At 36.8% G+C, this 21,585-nt stretch overlaps 1 protein-coding gene across 1 annotated transcript in view; it reads right to left on the bottom strand.

The window, feature by feature from the left end:
• LOC136246334 (hemicentin-1-like) overlaps positions 1-12,910 on the bottom strand; it is a 40,370-nt gene extending 27,460 nt beyond the window's left edge. Inside the window, exons 1-6 of the mRNA XM_066037730.1 lie at positions 12,877-12,910; positions 11,987-12,238; positions 11,581-11,880; positions 10,860-11,126; positions 7,704-7,976; positions 5,622-5,909 (exon numbers count right to left, since the gene is read on the bottom strand). Of these exons, the coding sequence (XP_065893802.1) occupies positions 5,622-5,909; positions 7,704-7,976; positions 10,860-11,126; positions 11,581-11,880; positions 11,987-12,238; positions 12,877-12,910 (1,414 nt within the window). The remainder of the gene's footprint in view (positions 1-5,621; positions 5,910-7,703; positions 7,977-10,859; positions 11,127-11,580; positions 11,881-11,986; positions 12,239-12,876) is intronic.
• Positions 12,911-21,585: the final 8,675 nt, after the last annotated feature.

Raw genomic sequence — 21,585 nt, 5'->3', positions numbered from 1 at the left:
AGATCAGCTAGAAACAAGTCACCTTGTAGAGAGTTCAGCTAGAAGAAGTCACATTGTAGAGCTACAAAGAAACTACCATGTAGAGTTCAGCTGCAAACAAATCACCCTGTAGAGAACTCAGCTACAAACAAATCGCCCTGTAGAAAGATTATCTAGAAGAAGTTACCTTAAAGGGAGTTCAGCTACAAAGCAACCACCATGTAAAGAGTTCAGCTGCAAAAAACTCAATCACCTTGTAGAAAGATCGGCTAGAAGAAGTTACCTTGTAGAGAGTTCAGCTACAAAGAAACCACCATGTAGAGAGTTCAGCTGCAAACAAATCACCTGTAGAGAGTTCAGCTAGAAACAAGTCACCCTGTAGAGAGTTCAGCTAGAAGAAGTCACATTGTAGAGAGTTCAGCTACAATGAAACTCCCATGTAGAGAGTTCAGCTGCAAACAAATCACCTTGTAGAGAACTCAGCTACAACCAAATATGCAGTGTAAAAAGATCAGCTAGAAGAAGTTACCTTGTAGAGAGTTCAGCTACAATTAAACCACCATGTAGAGAGTTCAGCTACAAACAAATCACCTGTAGAGAGTTCAGCTACAAACAAGTCACCCTGTAGAGAGATCAGCTAGAAACAAGTCACCTTGTAGAGAGTTCAGCTAGAAGAAGTCACATTGTAGAGAGTTCAGCTACAAAGAAACCACCATTTAGAGAGTTCAGCTGCAAACAAATCACCCAGTAGAAAGTTCAGCTATGAACAGATCACCCTGTTGAGAGTTCAGTTAGAAACAAGGAATCCTGTAGAGAGATCACCTAGAAGTATCGCCTTGTAGAGAGTTCAGCTACAAACAAATCACCTGTAGAGAGTTCAGCTACAAACAAATCACCCTGTAGAGAGTTCAGCTACAAAGAAACCATTCTGTAAAGAGCTCAGCTGCAAACAAATCACTTGTACAGAATTCAGCTACAAACAAATCACCCTGTAGAGAGATCAGCTATAAGAAGTTACCTTGTAGATAGTTCAGCTACAAACAAATCTCTCTGTAGAGAGATCAGCTAGAAGAAATTACCTTGTAGAGAGTTCAGCTGCAAAGAAACCACCATGTAGAGAGTTCAGCTGCAAAGAAATCACCCTGTAGAAAATGCTGCCAGAAACAAATTGCCCTGTAGAAAGATTAGTTAGAAGAAGTTACCTTTTAGAGAGTTCAGCTACAAAGAAACCATTCTGTAAAGAGCTCAGCTGCAAACAAATCACCTATACAAAATTCAGCTACAAACACATCACCCTGTAGAGAGATCAGCTAGAAGAAGTTACCTTGTAGATCGTTCAGCTACAAACAATTCACCCTGTAGAGAGAGCAATTAGAAGAAGTCACCTTGTAGAGTGTTCAGTTACAAAGAAACCACCATGGAGATTTCTGTAATCAATATATGTGACCGGATTTGCGAAAAGGGGTCTTCCACACACATCCAATTCCGTAAAAGTTGGAGACCATAACTCAGTGTTCAAGTAACATATTAACCTGAAACTTTCACCATGTATTCAGCTATAGTGGTGCTCACCATTGCCCAAATATCAAGGCAATAGCTCTTTCCAATCTGAAGTTATCAATTGTCAAAGTTGGCAAATTGGATGTGTGTGGAAGACCCCTTTTCGCAAATCCGGTCACATATGTATTATACAGTATATATAATTTGTACATTTACTGATAAAATATTTGAAGTACATCTACTTCATCTTTTCTTCTTCCTGTAGTAAAGAAAAAAACATAGGTTAAAAAACTCCCAAAGCTGGCCATAGGCCGGCTTTGGGGTATACAAATACAAAAAGAAATGAAATCTAATCTAAAACAGCCAAGCTGTAAAAAAAGTGTGCGGCCCTCAGAAAGGCTATGGTGAAAAAAGATGTGAAATCCAAGGTGGCGGCCAAGAAATGGCTGTGATGGTAGGTTAATGGTAAAAATTTTAATAATTACAATTCAGGTGAATTTTTGTGCCGCATCACAAAATTTACCTAAATTGTCATTATTAAAATTTTTACCATTAACCTACCATCACAACCATTTCTTGGCCGCCACCTTGGATTTCACATCTTTTTTCACCATAGCCTTTCTGCAGGGCCGCACACTTTTTTTACAGCTTGGCTGTTTTGGATTAGATATAACTACTTACAAATATAACATGTTACTTAAGTTATGAAGTTACTGTAACAACTCGAGTATTAAGTAATTTTATTACTACAAGTAACAAAGTTGCTAATCTCTTTATTAATCCACTGAGTAACACCTAGCCACAACGAAGCAACAAAGTCCACCTTGAATGAACGAATAAAGCTTATTGACCAGTTATCTTCTCTTGAATACAAGATTTACACATTGTCCAACAATGTGATCATGTCACGTGATAAGATGCTAGTTGCACACATGACACCTAAAGGCTGTGGACACAAAGTTATAATACTTTATTTTATGGGTAATACAGGTGTATGTAAATAATTTTATTTGCTAGTAATAAGGGACTTCAGAAAACACGGAATACGGAATAACGGAACAGCGGAATAACGGAATTGGCGAAAATTACATTCTTACATTTTACTACTATATATACAGTCTATAGCATTTATACAATACTCACCTCGTAACAATTCCAAAGAGAATCCACTAAGGCAATCCTCAGGGCGATCTTCAAATAGAACGAGCACAAAACTAACCACTCTAGAATAATCTAACTAAGCTAAAATACTTTCTAATACACTTTACTACAAAATCGCTACAACACTATAAGTTCTTTCTACTACAGCTGCTTATACCAGCCATCACACACGAGTAACTGCCCGAATTTATTAGAATCAAGCGGCACAAAGTGATGTCAGCTGAATACAGCACTTAACCTTTTGAATTTACATTAAACTTGTTTGGCGATGGAAAACTAACAGGTTAGCCAAAGTAGATTATTTCAGAGGAGATTTCTTAGGATGGTGTGTTGTCACTAATAAATTTAGGCAGTTACTCGTGTGTGATGGCTGGTATAAGTAGCTATGGCAGAAAGAACTTAATAGTGTTGTAGCGATTTTGTAGTAAAGTGTATTAGAAAGTATTTTAGCTTAGTTAGATTATTCTAGTTTTGTGCTAGTTTTATTTAAAGATCGCCCTAAGGATCGCCTTAGTGGATTCTCTGTGGAATTGTTACGAGGTGAGTATTGTATAAATGCTATAGACTGTATATATAGTAGTAAAATGTTAAGAATGTAATTTTCGCTTATTCCGCTGTTCCGTTATTCCGTGTTTTCTGGAGTCCCTAGTAATAATAGTAATAAGTTATGTAAGCAACTACCCCAACACTATGAGGCATACATAAACATTTAGTATACTGTATAGATGGGATTCTTTCGAGGGGGTAATTTTTCGTGGATTTTCATAATCCAAGGGGGAAATTTCACTCGTGGATGATCTTCTTCTAAAACAGCATGTTGACTTTCTGTACTGTATTTTACTATTGTTTCTTTGGATCTTTATACTGTAGTTAAAATAATTATAGGTAATGAAGGCATTTCCAAAAGAAAATGTAAATTTGGCTAGACTTGAGAAATACTGTACATATTATGTCATAACTGATTACTTCACTTGCATACAATGGCTTCTTACAAATACTGCTATTCATGAGAACATGACCTACTGTACAAGAACCAATAGATTTTTCACAATAGATATAATCATTGTTACAGTAATGTGTATTTAAAGTAGGCCATGAACATGGAGAAGCACTTAGCATGGAAGCCTACGTATGTGGTTTCATCCCCAAAATGTATACAGATTTTCAGGTCATTTAGACCTATGGTAACAAATGTGACCCAGCTGATCAAAAACCTGACTTATTAGCCTTTTCTCGAACTTAATCAATCATAAGTTTCAAGTGCATCTGGCTACAGAATTGGGACTTGTGTCATTCTATTCAATATGAACTGGAGCATTAATCAAGGTATAGTTTTTGGTTTAAATACATTAATGCCATCAAGCAATTCAAGTCTTCCTTCACTGTTTACTGAAGTGATTAAAACATGCGTATTTATGTAGCACATGTTTTTTTACTCAATGTATTTCAACGGCATTTATCTCAAAAACAGAATTATGCAAACAAATCAGGTTTTCGCTCAGTGAGTCACAAATAACCTAGGCACACGGTAGTGTGTCATGCAGCCACGAAACACCATTGGTATATTGACAGAAAGAAAACCAATTTCACGCATACATAACTCTTACATCAATTTTGTCAGCTAATACGAAGACAAAAGTAATGAGCAAAATGAGGGTGGCATAATACTGTAGGACAAAACTCGAGCAAAACCACTTGTATTTGAGACAATTGTCAGCAAATACAGGTATGAACCATATTAATTAACACAATGATTGAGCTGATGCATTTGTAATTGCATGCTTCCTTCAGAACTTTACAAAGAAATGTTATTGGGACAGGAGATGAAGATACTGTACTAGAGCAGTCACTCAATGGCATTTATACAATCATCACAAAGGCATAATAAACACAGTTCAATGTAGACCTGCATCTGCTTTGATAGTAAAGTTCAAGCAAATACAATACTTCCAGCAAAATAATGGAAAAATAGGCTAAATACAAGTTGGAAATAAAATAGGAAGGGAAATATTGGAAGAAAAAAAGCAAATAGTCTGTGCTCCCTTCTCCAAGTGGAATGATTTTTTTTGTGCAGCAAATGTCCTCCACCTCTGATACTTCACATATCAAATTTTGAGCCACACTACCTTATACATCTGTGAAATATGAGCCCTCAAAGTTTGGCTTAATTTCCTTGTTTTTTTATTTTATTTTTTTATTTATTTATTTTTATTTGGGGACTTAGATTTATCTTCTAGCAATTGCAGGCATTACAAAAACCATTATTAATACAAATGCACAATTTGACTTCTGTGTACAGTAAGGACATACTATGACACATTCATGCACTACAATAAGTTTGGTATAAATCTGATCAATATTCACAAAGATAATGCGCTAAAATAGACCAAATTTTTGTCATGCCTGCAGGTAAACTGCTTATTAAGAGAATAACTTGACAGTATAGGTTAACCACCATAGCTCATTTTTTTTTTTGGAAATTGCAGTGACAGCTAGTTACTAGGAGAATACTAACCTTGTGTAAAATTGCAGGTTTGAAATACTCAAATAAAATGGTCATTGAGAACACAATAAAGTGCATAAAACAGTAAAGCAAAAATTATCCAGGGATCAATAACACTGTTTTCAGCTGCTCACCTCACTTAATTTACACATTATAATTGAAAATTATAGTGGGAATCTAGTCCATATTAAAAAGTTTATCAATTTCATAGATCTAACAATGGAAAATCTAGAACAATAATGAATTGTTTAGGGTACAAAAACTAAAGAATGGATGGAAACTGCACAGATATACCTTCCTAAACAGACTACATATTCGGTATATCTGAATTAAAGACAGGTTCAAGTAAATCCTGGGTCAAAATTTACTACCTTGATGTAAGGTAATGTACAAGTGCTTACTACAACTAATGGAACCCATGACTTGTCCCGGGTGTCTATATGGATAAATACAGTACTACAGTATATTATTGACTCACCAAACAGAGTGTACACATCTGAAGTGTCATTCGTTCCATCAATAGTGGCTATACAGTAATAAGTACCAGTATCACTGGTTGATGAGGATGAGATGTTATGAGTTACACTGTTATTACCATTGGCCACTGTTGACAATGATGAACCATCATCAAACAGCCACATGGTCATGATCAGAGGACCACCACTAGCACTACAACTCATTAACTGACTGTTAGTAAAGTTGAGTAACAATGAAGTATTGGTTGGTTGTGGAGTGAAGGTGATATCAGTGATGTTAGGTCTGAGAACTAGATTGAAATTAAAGACATAATTAATATATCTGTGGACCATAACCAATTACACATGTATACTACAGTGTATCGTTCTCTAAACATGTGATTTGTGTTAGCAATGCACTGTTAGAAGGCAACTAGTAAATAAACAAATTCTTCACTAGAAATAGAAAAGCTAGTATTGTATATGTAGCTAAAGAGTGTTACTAAAGAGTGCATCGTGGTAGCTCATTAATCAAAAAGCCATTAATTCAGTTTGTGGCCTTCGTCATATTAAAGCATGCTCTGTACGCCTAGACAGCCATGCTGGCACTGGCTATTCACATTCACTGCCATTCACACGTATCCATAATGCCTCAGATATACTTTTAACCGATTTTATAAATCTTTATTCATGCTCCATGGCTTGCACGACCTCACATCTTTTGCTCACTGAATTATCCTTGGTGTTTACAATGGGAACTCTCTATACTAACTCACAGCTTCTATGCCATTGTCTAAAACACTTCGACACTCGTAATAGATGTCTCCGAGGATTTAAAAACCTGAGGTGACATCAATAAATACCGAGGTGTGGCCGTGGTAATTATTGACATCACATATGGTTTTTAAATTCTCAAAGGCACCTATTACTAGTGTCTAACTATTACTTATTTTTAGGCTGTTGATATTTAACTGGTCATTGCAATTATAACTTGGAAAATCGTGATACAAAAAGGTATAAGAAATGAAATAAAAAAGAGAGACACAACCGGGATTTGAACCTGGATGTAAGGTTTGGACTCCCTACCACTGTTTGCTTGGAACCATGCCCTAATCCTAGTTGTGCGTCTTCCTAATCCTAATAGCACTTTTCCTAATCCTAGAAGTACTGTTTCTAATCCTAGGAGTGCTGTTCCTAATCCTATATATGTAGGGGCACCTACAGCTGTGTTTCTTTACTACAGGGTCGAATTCCTAATGTTTATAACAGCAAATGACTGGCTAAATAAATATTTGCACCGTGACCAGTGACTGGCTTAATATCCACTTTGTTATATATATATGCAATTCCATGGTTAAACCACATAACTTGAACAGCGCTTCGCCAACAATAGTCACTGAATGAAACAACTGTAAGAAATGTTTTAGAGGGTATAACAGCCCATTGTGGTACTGGGTAGCCTACATATACCCCGTAGCCTCTATACTTTACAAGTGCCGATAATTGGTAGTTACCAATATTGGCAACTCCACTAGTGTTGTTTTTGTGATTGCAAGCACTAGCATGCCACAGATTATAACACTCCATGGTGGAATAAACAAAACTTGTCCAATAATTACATTTATATTATCCTTACTTGTAAAGAATCTGCAAGATACACCACAAATAAACATGAGAGTGAGCATTAAATGGGATATGGATATACACAGTTATGTTTCTCAGAACAGTCTTTCTCAGCCAAAACTTCATCTTAGCATTCCTAAGTCACAATCGCTACAATCTCAAGACATGGTTTTGCTACACTTACACAAGCTAGCTCACCCACTCGTGGTCAGTCACCAAATTTATTAGAGTCACACTTCATTACAAAATTATGAGTGAATGGATTATGGTGAGTTAGCACAGTGTTAGCTAGAAGTTGTATTGTCTTTAAAAGGTTTTAACATGCATTATCATGTAACCCTACAGATTTGGTTACAAGTAAAGATAATGAGCATAAATAACACTGTTCCGGTTGATCCGGGTTGTTCTGGCATTCCAGGTTTTCCATACCGTGCCCCCGGGTTAGTACTGTCTGAAAGTAATGAAAAATGTAATATAATTACCTGTCAAAATAGAAGTGTTGGATACAGCAATTCCCTCATTGTTAGTAGCAACACAATAGTAACCAGTATTGTTTTGGTTATAAATGGGATTAGAAATAGTGTATGTTGGATTAGTTGTATTCCCAATCTCCACTCCAATATTAGAACCAGACTCCACCATGAACCAGCTATAACTAAGTGTAGAGAAACCTTCAGCTCTACAAGTGATGTTCACCATCTCTCCCGGGTAGACTGACCATATTGTGACTGGATGTTCAACTATGCTTGGACAAACTGTGTGAAAATAATAAGCAAGTGTAGTTTGTGTAAAGATAACAGTATAAATGTAAGTATTCCTGTTACAAACCTATGTAGTTAGGGTTTCCAATGTAATAATTCGACTTCTTGAAAATAATTTGCAAACTGCTGTTGCATGTTCAACTAACTCTCACTTAAATACGGCTGCAGTGGTGATAAATTCCATTGCCTTTTTGGGATAGAAATCAATCAAAATCCGAGATTATGAGCTGTAACTCTCAGAAGCCTTGATCCTTTATCACAATGCTAGAGTTCAACCTTTCTCTGTGAATAAACCTTCACCTAAAAGTATTCAATTTGATTGATAAGGTGGTTTCCTGTCGCTGCATCATTTGAGCATGATTTTAGGCTTCAAAAAATGGGTTTTGTCTACAGACACCAAACAATTGATAGCCCAAACTTCCTCACGCTACAGTAGTAATCATCCATCGACAAAGAAGTCACATGCAAAGTATGGTTAAGTTTGAACTCTAACCATTTGGGTGAGCATGATACAGGGACGGAAATCACACTTTGACTACACAATTTGTCCACTCAATTGCTTAAAAATAGATATCTTGGTGTAAAACAACTGTATGATACATAAAGTATAACTAATAGCAAAGTTATCGGTGCTGCAATTCAGCTACAAATGCACTTAGCCTATTCAATCAGGCTCATGTGACTAGGCAGTAAGTTTGAGTGTGGTCAGTAATGATACACTGCCTACATTTACTTTTTATTATTACTGGGCAGGACATATTTGTATTGAGGGATAAAATCACAGTTATCGTAGCACTACATAAGACATCAAGTGTTTAAATGGCAGAAATCACGTGAGCATTATTGTAAATTCCTTAGCACCATTTTACGGTTTGTTAATACGATAACTTCACTTCTAGCTGTACTTTATGGATCATAGAGTTGTTTTATGCAAAGAGTTTTTTAAAGCAGTTGTGTAGTCAAGGTGTGATTTCTGGAAAATTTTTCCCTATATCATGCTCACCCAGATGGTTAGAGATGTTACAACTTAACCATACTTTGTATGTGACTTCTTTGTTGATGCATGACTATTACTGTGGTATGAGGAAGTTTGGGCTATCAGTTAGTAGACAAAAACCCATTTTTGGAGCCCAAAATCATCCTCAAATAATGCAGCGACAGGAAACCTACCCCACCAATCAAACTACCAAGGTTCACTCACAGAGGAAGGTTGAACTCCAGTATTGTGATGCTTCTGAGAGTTATCCCTGATTCTGCAGATATTTCGATTGATTTCTATTCCAACAAGGCATTCGAATTCCGTGCTACAGCTTAAATTCCGCGCTACAGCTGTATTCAAATGAGAGTTAGTCCTACACGTAACAGCAGTTAGCAAATTATTTTGAAGAAATCGAATGTTTACATTGGAAACCCTAATATAGTACCATAACAGTATGTGACCTAATCTGGGAAAACAAGTATTATTCCCTATTTAAAGTACTGAGAAATGTCAGTTTTTAAGTGTTTAGTGTAAAATGCTATGTATACACCTTTAGATAACACTGTTAAAAAAGATGACAGTAACCAATGGAACCAATGGTTGCTCACTGTAGAAAAAAGGTGCATTCAAGAAACTACAAACACCTGCATGTAACCCAATGTAACAACAGCTCAGTTGTAGAGAAGGACTTCATAAAAGTAAAAATAACTGGTAACTTAAAGAGCTGATATCTGGAGCAGCCAAGAATCAATATTAATCTAACTACTGTAATTGTATAATTACTATTTTTTATTCATGCAAGAACACTTTGCTGTAAACAAGTGCACCCATGAAAGTAACTGGCAATTGAAATAACTGATATCTGAAGTGGCCAAGAACGAATGTTGATAACTAATTGAAATTAACAAAAAGTTTAACATTGAATCTTTATCTTTCATATGTGTTCTACTTTCACTCTTGCTGCATCATAAATTGATTTCTTTTAACTCTAACTGGCTGGTAATTTGGCCGCCTTTTTTAATAGTCAGTGTATAGAGCAAAAGGCGGGCAAATTACCAGCCAATTACAGTTAAAAGAAATCAATTTATGATGCAGCAAGAGTGAAAGTAGAACACAGCTGAAAGACAATGTTAATTTTTTTGTTAATTCCAATTAATTTCATATATCAAAATTCATTCTTGGCCGCTTCAGATATCAGCTATTTCAATTGCCAGTTACTTTCATGGATGCACTTGTTTCACAGCCAAGGTGTCATTGCATGGGTTAAAAAACTTCATTATATAGGGACTTGGATTAAGATTGATTCTTGGCCGCTCCAGATATCAACTCTTTAAGTTACCAGTTATTTTTGCTTTCATGAAGTCTTTCTCTACAACTGGGCTGTTTTACATTGGGTTACAGGTGCTTGTAGTTTCTTAAACATGCCATTTTTTTTTACAGTGAAGATGTTTTTGTGGTGGATAGTTTTTAACTCAACGATAACTGTATCAGGCGAGTTCCAATAGGGGTGGAGAGGAGGGAAAGAGATTATTTTAAAAAATGAAAGAGGATAGTAAAAATGGACCATTTAGGTATCAAAACTGGCTAAATGAAAGGAAATTTACAACACAGGTCTTTATTCAACATCATGGAGTTATACAGCTAAATACGTCCATCCACAGCTCCATTAGAGCCCCAGATTGCTCATGCAGCTTGCTACTGGGTTTAGGAAAACTACTAGCAAAAGCAAACCACTCAGCCCTAGCAAAATTTGATTGGGTAATGTCATAATAATATTATGGAGTTTATTAATGTATATTAAAATAATAATTGCAACAACGCACTTACAGTAGCAAAAGCAACCAAATTTTTGTACAATAGAACATGTATGTATGGTAGTGTAAAACAGTCTGTCTTACTTAAAAGAGGTGCCGGAGTTGAATTAGAAAGAATTCCTAGCATGTTACTAGCTTCACAGAAATACAGTCCAGTGTGATTGTACAATACTGATGATATGTTGTAAGTGTTCTTATCCTCTCCAACTAATAACTTATCACTTCCTTCCATTGATGTATTTCTCATGAACCATTGGTAGGTAAATGGTGGAGAACCAAACTCTGTACATTCAAATGTTATGTTAGCGTCCAAACTGACATTGTGAATGGATGGGGTTACCACTGGTCTCTCTACAAAAAAAGATATAATTTAACAAAAATACAAACGCATATTCACATTTATGTACTGTACCACCGCTTTCAAAACCGTTAGGGCATAAATAAAATTTCACTACACAACGACTATTCTATTAGAGAGTATCAATCTAGTATGTAATGTACTGTATGATTATGGCTTTGCATTCTCCACTGACTGGTCTATTAAATGAGTATTGATCTATTATCAAGGGATCAAACAGATGCAATATGTAACCGGATCTGCCGTTCAAATTGCATGTACTTGGCATTCCATAATTTGGTCACCTTACACTACTAACATAGCACTATTCCTGGATGTAAATTTTAGACAATGATGAGTTATGGGTCGTCAAACATGCAAAGACTGAGTATACTCACAGTTCTAATCTAGAATACAATATAGTAGTTACGGCAAGTACTAATGTTTATACTACCAATCCATACTCACCTACTACACTGATGTTCATCATGTCACTCTTCACATTATCAACAAACACACTACTATTAGCTTCACAGTGGTACAGGCCAGTATAAGTAAAGTGAGCCATTATAACTATCAGTATACTAGTAATACTGTTCATTGATGTAGTGTCAACAATATATCTATTACTAGTATTAGTGATCATGGTATTGTTGAGGTACCATTGTATAGATGGTGTAGGGAATCCTTCTGCTGTACACTGTAGTGTAAAACTGTTATTAATAACCTCCTCCTGATTCATTGGATGAGTAGTGAACACTGGTCCAACTGTTAACAACATTGAATGACATTTTAACTCATTCACTCGCTCAAAGTTTCACAGATACACAAAGTAAGATAGAAACATAGAAATATGTGATATGAACTAACTCACCATAGACAGTGACAGTATTACTACTAGATCCAGCATCATTAGTCACAGTACAAGTGTAATTTCCTCCATCAAGTGTAGTTACATTACTAATAGTAAGGTTGTTGGTGTTAGTAGTTGTGTCATTTGACAATGTGTTAGTCCTGCTCCAACTGTATTCTAATTGTGGTCCACCCTCTGATGAACAATGTAATTGTAACTGTCTCCCATGAGGGTATGTGTTGTTACCAGTGATGTTTACACTATATGGAGCAACTGTGTAGAGAATAAATTAGGTACCAGTTCTATTTGACAACGCAATATCTACTGTAACATTATACAGTACAATGTGACTGGATTTTAAACATTGCACATTTGTAGCAAGCCAGGTTCTTACAATGCCAGAGATTGCCATTTTGATCACTCAGACTCAGCAGCTCTTATAACCAGCCTCGAGCCATTTTGAGTAAGGATAAATCCAATGGACTAGCTATAGCTGTAGTAGCTACTCTTGATTTTGTTTTATGTGCAATGCTATAGTTTTTTTCAAGGTTTCTTTGTGGTACAATTTTAATACAGTCTATCATGTCTACATGTACGTACGTATCATCACATCACCACATAGACCATTTGTATTCCCATCTCAACTGTTTCTCCATAATTCTTTCTATAACCGAAAATTCATGAACATTCATGTAGCTGTAGTTTTAAGGAGCTTGTTTCTGCATTTCTCATTGCATTTTTTATTTTGCTGCAGGTACGTAAATCTGTAAGTACAATGAATACACTGCATGGGGATAAAATTGGTTTTCAAACTACTGAAACATAGTGTTGTCAAGTTTAGTCTAAATACACTTTTGTACTGTCCCAATTAGAATGCATTGGCATAGCATAGTGTATTATGTATGACTCACCAAACAGAGTGTACACATCTGAAGTCTCATTCATTCCATCAATAGTGGCTATACAGTAATAAGTACCAGTATCACTGGTTGATGAGGATGAGATGTTATGAGTTACACTGTTATTACCATTGACCACTGTTGACAATGATGAACCATCATCAAACAGCCACATGGTCATGATCCGAGGACCACCACTAGCGCTACAAGTCATTGACTGACTGTTAGTAAAGTTGAGTAACAATGAGGTATTGGTTGGTTGTGGAGTGAAGGTAATATCAGTGATGTTAGGTCTGAGAACTAGATTGGAAATCAGGCAATAGCTTATACGTACATGTGCTTCACAGTTTATTACTATATTATAGAACTAGATTGGAAATTAAAACAATAATTATAATCATGAGAAAAGCATTTCAGAGATAGTTACTGTTCTTTTAAAATGCATGTTTAAAGCTGTCTACATCTCAATCAGGACACATGATAGTGTTTGATGTGGCAAAGTACAGCTAGTCAGTGTGGACACAAGACAGGCAAGTGTATTTTACCAGCTTTGCTGAGGAATTGGCCTGACCCTATTATGCTTTTGAAATGGCCTATTATGCTATTGGGCAATGCTCCAAAATTTCCAACATTATGCTCAAATTATGCCCAGTTGTGTCCCATAATGTTCCCAATATGCTCATATGTATTTGTGCCTTGACTGCTCTATTAGAGTATCTAATACATCTGTGAACGTTCTATTAGGATATTTTGACATGCAGTGACTGTTCTATTGGAGTATCTTGATCTTTAACTAGTCTTTCCTTCACAAGTACTTGTAAATCTGATTTTTACTGTGCATGCATGCTATTTCATTCCGTATCATGCAATATATGCAAATTTCCAGCTTCTCTGATAACCAATACACAAAAATTGTGCCTATTATGCTGGCATTATGCTCAATACATTAGCTGCCTATTATGCGTCAAAGTATGCTGGCGTAGTTAGTGCAGATCAACTGAGGAAACTCCCTTGAGCTAGGGCATCTCCAATTCCAAATTTGAGCTAAATCCACCAAGCCATCACTGAGTTAAGTGCCTTCAAAGTTCATTAGTTTTCTATATTTTTCTTCCAAATCTTCTAACATATTCTTAATTATTTTTGCACACTTCAGAAAAATCACAATTACTCACACATGCTTTGCTGATTGACTTCAAATTTGGAGGGTAGTAAGAGCATAATGCAGTACATTTACAGTAAACTTTTTGTACAAAAAAAACAGGAGAGTTATGTGTAATTTTAAAAACTGCAAAAGTGATTTGTTGTCGCACCTACAGGATAATTCACTTACCAGAATACTTGAAAATCATTCTGTACATGAAGTTACTATTGTAGTGCAAACCTCTTATTGTTTGACAGTACTGAAAATAAGATATAAAACAAAAACCAAATAAGTGAAATAAGCACAATCGAGATACTCTAATAAAACAGTGACAGTCATGGAGAAGTAAAAAAGTGTGCAAAAATGTCGGAATTTTTCTCCAGGATTTAAACAAAGGACATATGCCCAAAACCTTTTACCACTCTGCTACTGCTTTCAGTTGCTCACATCACTTAATTTCTACCTTATAAATGAAAGTTCTAGTTTAGTACACTAAAATTATAAAGTTTAATAATCTCACTGTTCTATCAGTAGAAAAATAAAAGATGGCTAAAACTCACATTCAGATACTTGTTTTATATTATTATGACTGCTGAACCCATGAATACCACAATAGAACGGAAAGAATGGCACCAGTCTCATTGTTTTCATCTGAATGCACACCCCAACTATCAAGTACTGAATTAGTGAAGTGGCCTTAATACAGTGTAATTTTGTTTTTAGCTATGTTACACAGCGTTCCAATTGAAGAACAGTAGGAGAAGGACCTCTGCAATCAATCCAGTCACAATGGAAAACTCGGACAATTCCCATCAAATGTAGGGAAGCCATCATACGGTGCTACTGTGAATGGACACCTCGCACTGTCAGATTTACAAAAAGATACCTTTTTTACACACAAAATTTGATGCATGATTTAAACTTAGAAGTTTTATAACATTTTTTATCTTTGCAAATAATTGCCTGAATGTTTCCATAAGTGCAGCTAAAGTATCTTGCTACATTTTGAAACTAAGTGCAAGTTAATCAGTATAAGCAAGGGTTCATAATAATATAAAGGGAGGGAGAGTATCCAACGCTCAATTGCATCTTCAAAACACATTACGTTACAATATTATGCAATAGTGATCATCACAAAAACTTGTTAACTTGCTCAAAGGGTTATAAGAGCACAATATTGTGGTTAAAGATGTTAAAGATGCGTGTTATGCAGACACAATTAATTTTATTTTTCAGTGCGTTAGAAAAGATGTGAAAAGATGTGGAGGACCTTGGAAGACGCTGTTATTCTCTCGATGAAGAACAGGACAGTGCAGACAGTTTTAGCACAGACACCAGCAAGAAAGTGAAGAATACTACCAATGACCCAGTCGGTGAAGGAGACACTGACGATTTGGTATAAACAACCACCAGGATGAAACTTGCATGGGAGAATAAAGTGGGTGGTTTCTCATAAGATGTCACAATCCACAAGCTCATCCGCAAGCACTGCTGACAACACAGCTCTAATCCAACCACCAGCAAGCTCCTGTAATTCGTGCAAGAAGGTATGGCAAACAGCAACGGTGGTTAAATAACATGCCCTATGAACAAGCGTAGTGGGTAATACCAAACACTTTTAAGTGATTGCAAGTCATCCCTTTGATATATCAATGCCTATCAACACCTATCAATAATTCTTTTGCGGTGAAGCCTTGTGCTGCAGTTTACTGAAATTATACTAAAATATTCGGATATAATGCAACTATGATGTAGCAATATAAAACAGTGTGTTTTAAAAAGGCAATACAGGCATTGGATACTCTCCCTCCCTTTATATTATTATGAACTCTTGGTATAAGGAGTCAAGTGATACATCATTTTGTTTGCTGGCATGTAGAATGTGTGGAAGGCACCTTTTTGCAAATCCGGCTACATATATAAAAATTCTATATAAGAATGTTCCATTAGAATCTACTCGAATGCTCTATTAGGGAATCTTGATCTATCAAGAAATATTCTGGGTTCATGTCCTCTTTCTAGACCCTTCATGCTACTATGAATTGCTGCATGCTTGTTGTTACTAACTATGTTTGTTCTGCCAAGCTACATACTATCTAATAAAAAACAGCCAAGCTGTAAAAAAAAGGTGTGGCCCCCAAAAAGACCATGGTGAAAAAAGATGTGAAATCAAAGGTGGCGGTCAAGAAATGGCTGTGATGCTAGGTTAATGGTAAAAATTTTAATAACGACAATTCAGGTGAATTTGATGCCAAGACCAAGTGGCACAAAATTCACCTGAATTGTCGTTATTAAAATTTTTACCATTAACCTACCATCACAGCCATTTCTTTGCCGCCACCTTGGATTTCACATCTTTTTTCACCATGGCCTTTTTGGGGGCCACACCTTTTTTTACAGCTTGGCTGTTTTTGATTAGATATCACTTCTTTTTGTATTTGTATACTGCAAAGCCAGCCTATGGCTGGCTTTGGGGCTTTTTTAACCCATGTGTTTTTTTATTTACCACAGGAAGAAGAAAAGAACTTATAGAAGATTTTTAATACTTCAATTATTTTTGATTTTATTAGTAATTATACAAATTATATACATATATTTATTACATGCCCATTATTCCCCACAGGATAATATTTAGCAGCTGATCTCTGGGTGACTTAAACTATAGCTGAACTATATACAGGATGGTTTCTTTGTAGCTGAACTCTCTACAAGGTGACCTCTTCTAGCTGATTTCTCTACAGGGTGATTTGTTTCTAGCTGAACTCTCTACATGATGGTTTCTTTGTAGCTGAACTCTCTACAAGGTGACTTCTTCTAGCTGAACTCTCTACAGGGTGATTTCTTTGTAGCTGAACTCTCTACATGATGGTTTCTTTGTAGCTGAACTCTCTACAAGGTGACCTCTTCTAGCTGATCTCTCTACAGGGTGATTTGTTTCTAGCTGAACTCTCTACAGGTGATTTGTTTGCAGCTAAACTCTCTACATTGTGCTTTCTTTGTAGCTGAACTCTCTACATGATGGTTTCTTTGTAGCTGAACTCTCTACAAGGTGACCTCTTCTAGCTGATCTCTCTACAGGTGATTTGTTTGCAGCTAAACTCTCTACATGGTGCTTTCTTTGTAGCTGAACTCTCTACATGATGGTTTCTTTGTAGCTGAACTCTCTACAAGGTGACCTCTTCTAGCTGATTTCTCTACAGGGTGATTTGTTTCTAGCTGAACTCTCTACAGGTTATTTGTTTGCAGCTAAACTCTCTACATCCATGGTGGTTTCTTTGTAACTGAACTCTCTACATGATGGTTTCTTTGTAGCTGAACTCTCTACAAGGTGACTTCTTCTAGCTGAACTCTCTACAGGGTGATTTCTTTGTAGCTGAACTCTCTACATGATGGTTTCTTTGTAGCTGAACTCTCTACACGGTGACTTCTTTTAGCTGATCCCTCTACAGGGTGATTTGTTTGCAGCTGAACTCTTTAGGTGGTGATTTCTTTGTAGCTGAACTCTCTCCAAGGTGACCTCTTCTAGCTGATCTCTCTACAGGGTGATTTGTTTCTAGCTGAACTCTCTATAGGTGATTTGTTTGCAGCTAAACTCTCTACATGGTGTTTTCTTTGTAGCTGAACTCTCTACATGATGGTTTCTTTGTAGCTGAAATCTCTACAAGGTAACTTCTTCTAGCTGATCCCTCTACAGGGCGATTTGTTTGTTGTTGAATTCTCTACACGGTAATTTGTTTGAGGCTGAACTCTCTACATGGCGGTTTCTTTGTAGCTGAACTCTCTACAAGGTGACTTTTCTAGCTGAACTCTATACAGAGTGATTTGTTTGCAGCTGAACTCTCTACATGATGGTTTCTTTGTAGCTGAACTCTCTATAAGGTGACCTCTTCTAGCTGAACTCTTTACATTGTGTCTAGTTTCTAGCTGACCTCTCTACAGGGTGATGTGTTTGCAGCTTAAATCTCTACAGGGTGATTTGCTTGTAGCTGAACTCCTTACATTGTGTCTAGTTTGTAGCTGATCTCTCTACAGGGTGATTTGTTTCTAGCTGATCTCTCTACAAGTTGATTTGTGTGTAGCTGATCTCTCTGCAAGTCGATTTGTTTGTAGTCGATCTCTCTACAGGGTAATCTGTTTGTAGCTGAACTGTCAATAAGGTGATTTGTTTGTAGCTGATCTCTCTGCAGGTTGACTCGTTTTAGCTGAACTCTCTACAGGGTGATTTGTTTGTAGCTGATCTCTCTGCAGGTTGATTTGTTTCTAGCTGAAGTCTCTACAGGGTGATTTGTTTCTAGCTGATCTCTCTACAGGGTGATTTTTTGTAGCTGAAATCTCAACAGGGTGTATTGCTTGTAGCTGAACTCCTTACATTGTGTCTAGTTTCTAGATGATCTCTCTACAGGGTGATTTGTTTGTAGTTGATCTCTCTGCACATTGATTTGTTTGTAGCTGAACTCTCTACAGGGTGATTTATTTCTAGCTGATCTCTCTACAAGTTGATTTTTGTGTAGCTGATCTCTCTGCAAGTTGATTTGTTTGTAGTCGATCTCTCTACAGGGTAATTTGTTTGTAGCTGAACTGTCTATAAGGTGATTTGTTTGTAGCTGATCTCTCTGCAGGTTGATTTGTTTGTAGCTGAACTCTCTACAGGGTGATTTGTTTCTAGCTAATCTCTCTACAAGTTGATTTGTGTGTAGCTGATCTCTCTGCAAGTTGATTTGTTTGTAGTCAATCTCTCTACAGGGTGATTTGTTTGTAGCTGAACTGTCTATAAGGTGATTTGTTTGTAGCTGATCTCTCTGCAGGTTGATTTGTATTAGCTGAACTCTCCACAGGGTGATTTGTTTCTAGCTTATCTCTCTACAGGTTGATTTGTGTGTAACTGATCTCTCTACAAGCTGATTTGTTTGTAGCTGAACTCTCTGCAAAGTGTTTTGTTTGTAGTCGATCTCTCTACAGGGTAATTTGTTTGTAGCTGAACTCTCTGCACAGTGACTTGTGTGTAGCTGAATTCTCTAGAGAGTCATTTAATTGTAGGTGAACTCTCTACAGGGTGCATGACTTGTTTATAGCTGAACTCTCTTCAGTGTAACTTGTAATGTTCTGAATCTCTACAGTGATATAATTGTAGTTTAACTCTCCACAGGGTGACTTGCTTCTTGCTGAACTGTCTATAAGATTAACTGTTTGCAGCTGAAGTCCCTACAGAATAACTTGTAATGTAATAGAATTCTATAATGGTGTAAATAAATTAGCTGAATGCTCTATTAGGGTGACTGTTCTATTAGAGTATCTAGATCTCGCATTTGCTACACGGAGTTGGCTTTCGAATCATAACTCAGTGGTTTGTAATCCAGTTCTTCTATACTACTGCAAGGACTTTCTATGAAGATTATTCCAGCTATACACTGATTTTCAGCTCATTGCTCTTAGCAGTTTGCCTAGTAGGCATAAAAACTAATACTTTTTTATTACTATAATCGATCGCGTAATTGTGACACAGGTTGGGTTTTGTGTCATATCTCCGTGGTCTCAATCTCGATTCCTTTCAAACCACCAAAAGGCACTCCTACGATGGTTACTCCATCTGCATAGCAATTTTCAACTGATTCCATGAAGCGGTTTACCCTGTAGGCGTGACAACAAATTGATCTTGTTTTACGCGAATAATCGGTCATAACTCCTGAACCATTCATCGGATTTGCACCAAATTTGATGCTAGGATTTGCCTTTGGACTCCCTTTCTGTGTGCCAAATGTCAAGGCGATCGGAGCACGCATTTGTGTTTTATATCAATTGTTGCAAGTGCGCGAAAAGACGAAGAAGAATAAGAAAAAAAAACCAAGAAAAAAAACGAAACTTTGGCCGCTCATATCTCGGAAATGGCTTGAGTGATTTCCTTCAAATTTGGAATGTAGACTCCCCTAGCTAGGGGGAAATTCTGCAGCAAATTTGGTTTCAATCGGATAAGCTATCACCGAGATACAAAAGTGTGAAAATGACGTTTCTTTCTTCCTGTAAATATACTCACGGTGTGGCGTGCCGGCTTCTTGGGCCGCACGACACACTACCGTGTGTCTTGATAAATGGTAAGCTAATGCAATATTTAATTTAAACTAAAGCGGGGAGTGGTTTCTGATATCATTGGAAACCCCTCTCTATATGCCTGGTTGTAAAGTAATCTAATCAAAAACAGCCAAGCTGTAAAAAAAGGTGCGGCCCCCAAAAAGGCCATGGTGAAAAAAGATGTGAAATCCAAGGTGGCGGCCAAGAAATGGCTGTGATGGTAGGTTAATGGTTAAATTTTAATAACGACAATTCAGGTGAATTTGGTTCCAAGACCAAGTGGCACAAAATTCACCTGAATTGTCGTTATTAAAATGTAACCATTAACCTACCATCACAGCCATTTCTTGGCCGCCACCTTGGATTTCACATCTTTTTCACCATGGCCTTCTTGGGGGCCGCACCTTTTTTTACAGCTTGGCTGTTTTTGATAAGATATCACTTCTTTTTGTATTTGTATACTGCAAAGTCGGCCTATGGCTGGCTTTGGGGCTTTTTTAACCCATGTGTTTTTTTCTTTACCACAGGTAAAAGAAAAGAACTTGAAGATTTTTAATACTTCAATTATTTTTGATTTTATTAGTAATTATACAAATTATATACATATATTTATTACATGCCCATTATTCCCCACAGGATATTTTTTTGCAGCTGATCTCTCTACTGGGTGACTTGAAATGTAGCTGAACTATATACAGGATGGTTTCTTTGTAGCTGAACTCTCTACAAGGTGACCTCTTCTAGCTGGTCTCTCTACAGGGTGATTTGTTTGCAGCTAAACTCTCTACATGGTGGTTTCTTTGCAGCTGAACTCTCTACATGATGGTTTCTTTGTAGCTGAACTCTCGATAAGGTGACTTCGTCTAGCTGAACTCTCTACAAGGTGACTTCGTCCAGCTGATCTCTCTACGGGTTGATTTGTTTCTAGCTGAACTCTCTACAGGTGATTTGTTTGCAGCTAAACTCTCTACATGGTGCTTTCTTTGTAGCTGAACTCTCTACATGATGGTTTCTTTGTAGCTGAACTTTCTACAAGGTAACTTCTTCTCTACAGGGTGATTTGTTGTAGTTGAATTCTCTACAAGGTGGTTTGTTTGAGGCTGAACTCTCTACATGGCGGTTTCTTTGTAGCTGAACTCTCTACAGAGTGATTTGTTTGCAGCTGAACTCTCTACATGATGGTTTCTTTGTAACTGAACACTCTACAAGGTGACTTCTTCTAGTTGATCTTTCTACAGGGTGAATTGTTTGTAGCTGAATATCTACAAGGTAACTTCTTCTAGCTGATCCCTCTACAGGGTGATTTGTTTGTAACTGAACTCTCTACATGATGGTTTCTTTGTAGCTGAACTCTCTACAAGGTGACTTCTTCTAGCTGATCCCTCTACAGGGGGATTTATTTGTAGCTGAACTCTCTACAAGTGATTTATTTGCAGCTGAACTCTTTATGTGGTAGTTTCTTTGTAGCTGAACTCTCTACAAGGTGACCCCTTCTAGCTGATCTCTCTGCAGAG

Source organism: Dysidea avara, chromosome 1 (assembly GCF_963678975.1).
Source record: "Dysidea avara chromosome 1, odDysAvar1.4, whole genome shotgun sequence".
Taxonomy (NCBI): domain Eukaryota; kingdom Metazoa; phylum Porifera; class Demospongiae; order Dictyoceratida; family Dysideidae; genus Dysidea; species Dysidea avara.
Note: the sequence above shows the minus strand (reverse complement) of the source record. Positions and strands in the feature narration are given on the sequence as shown.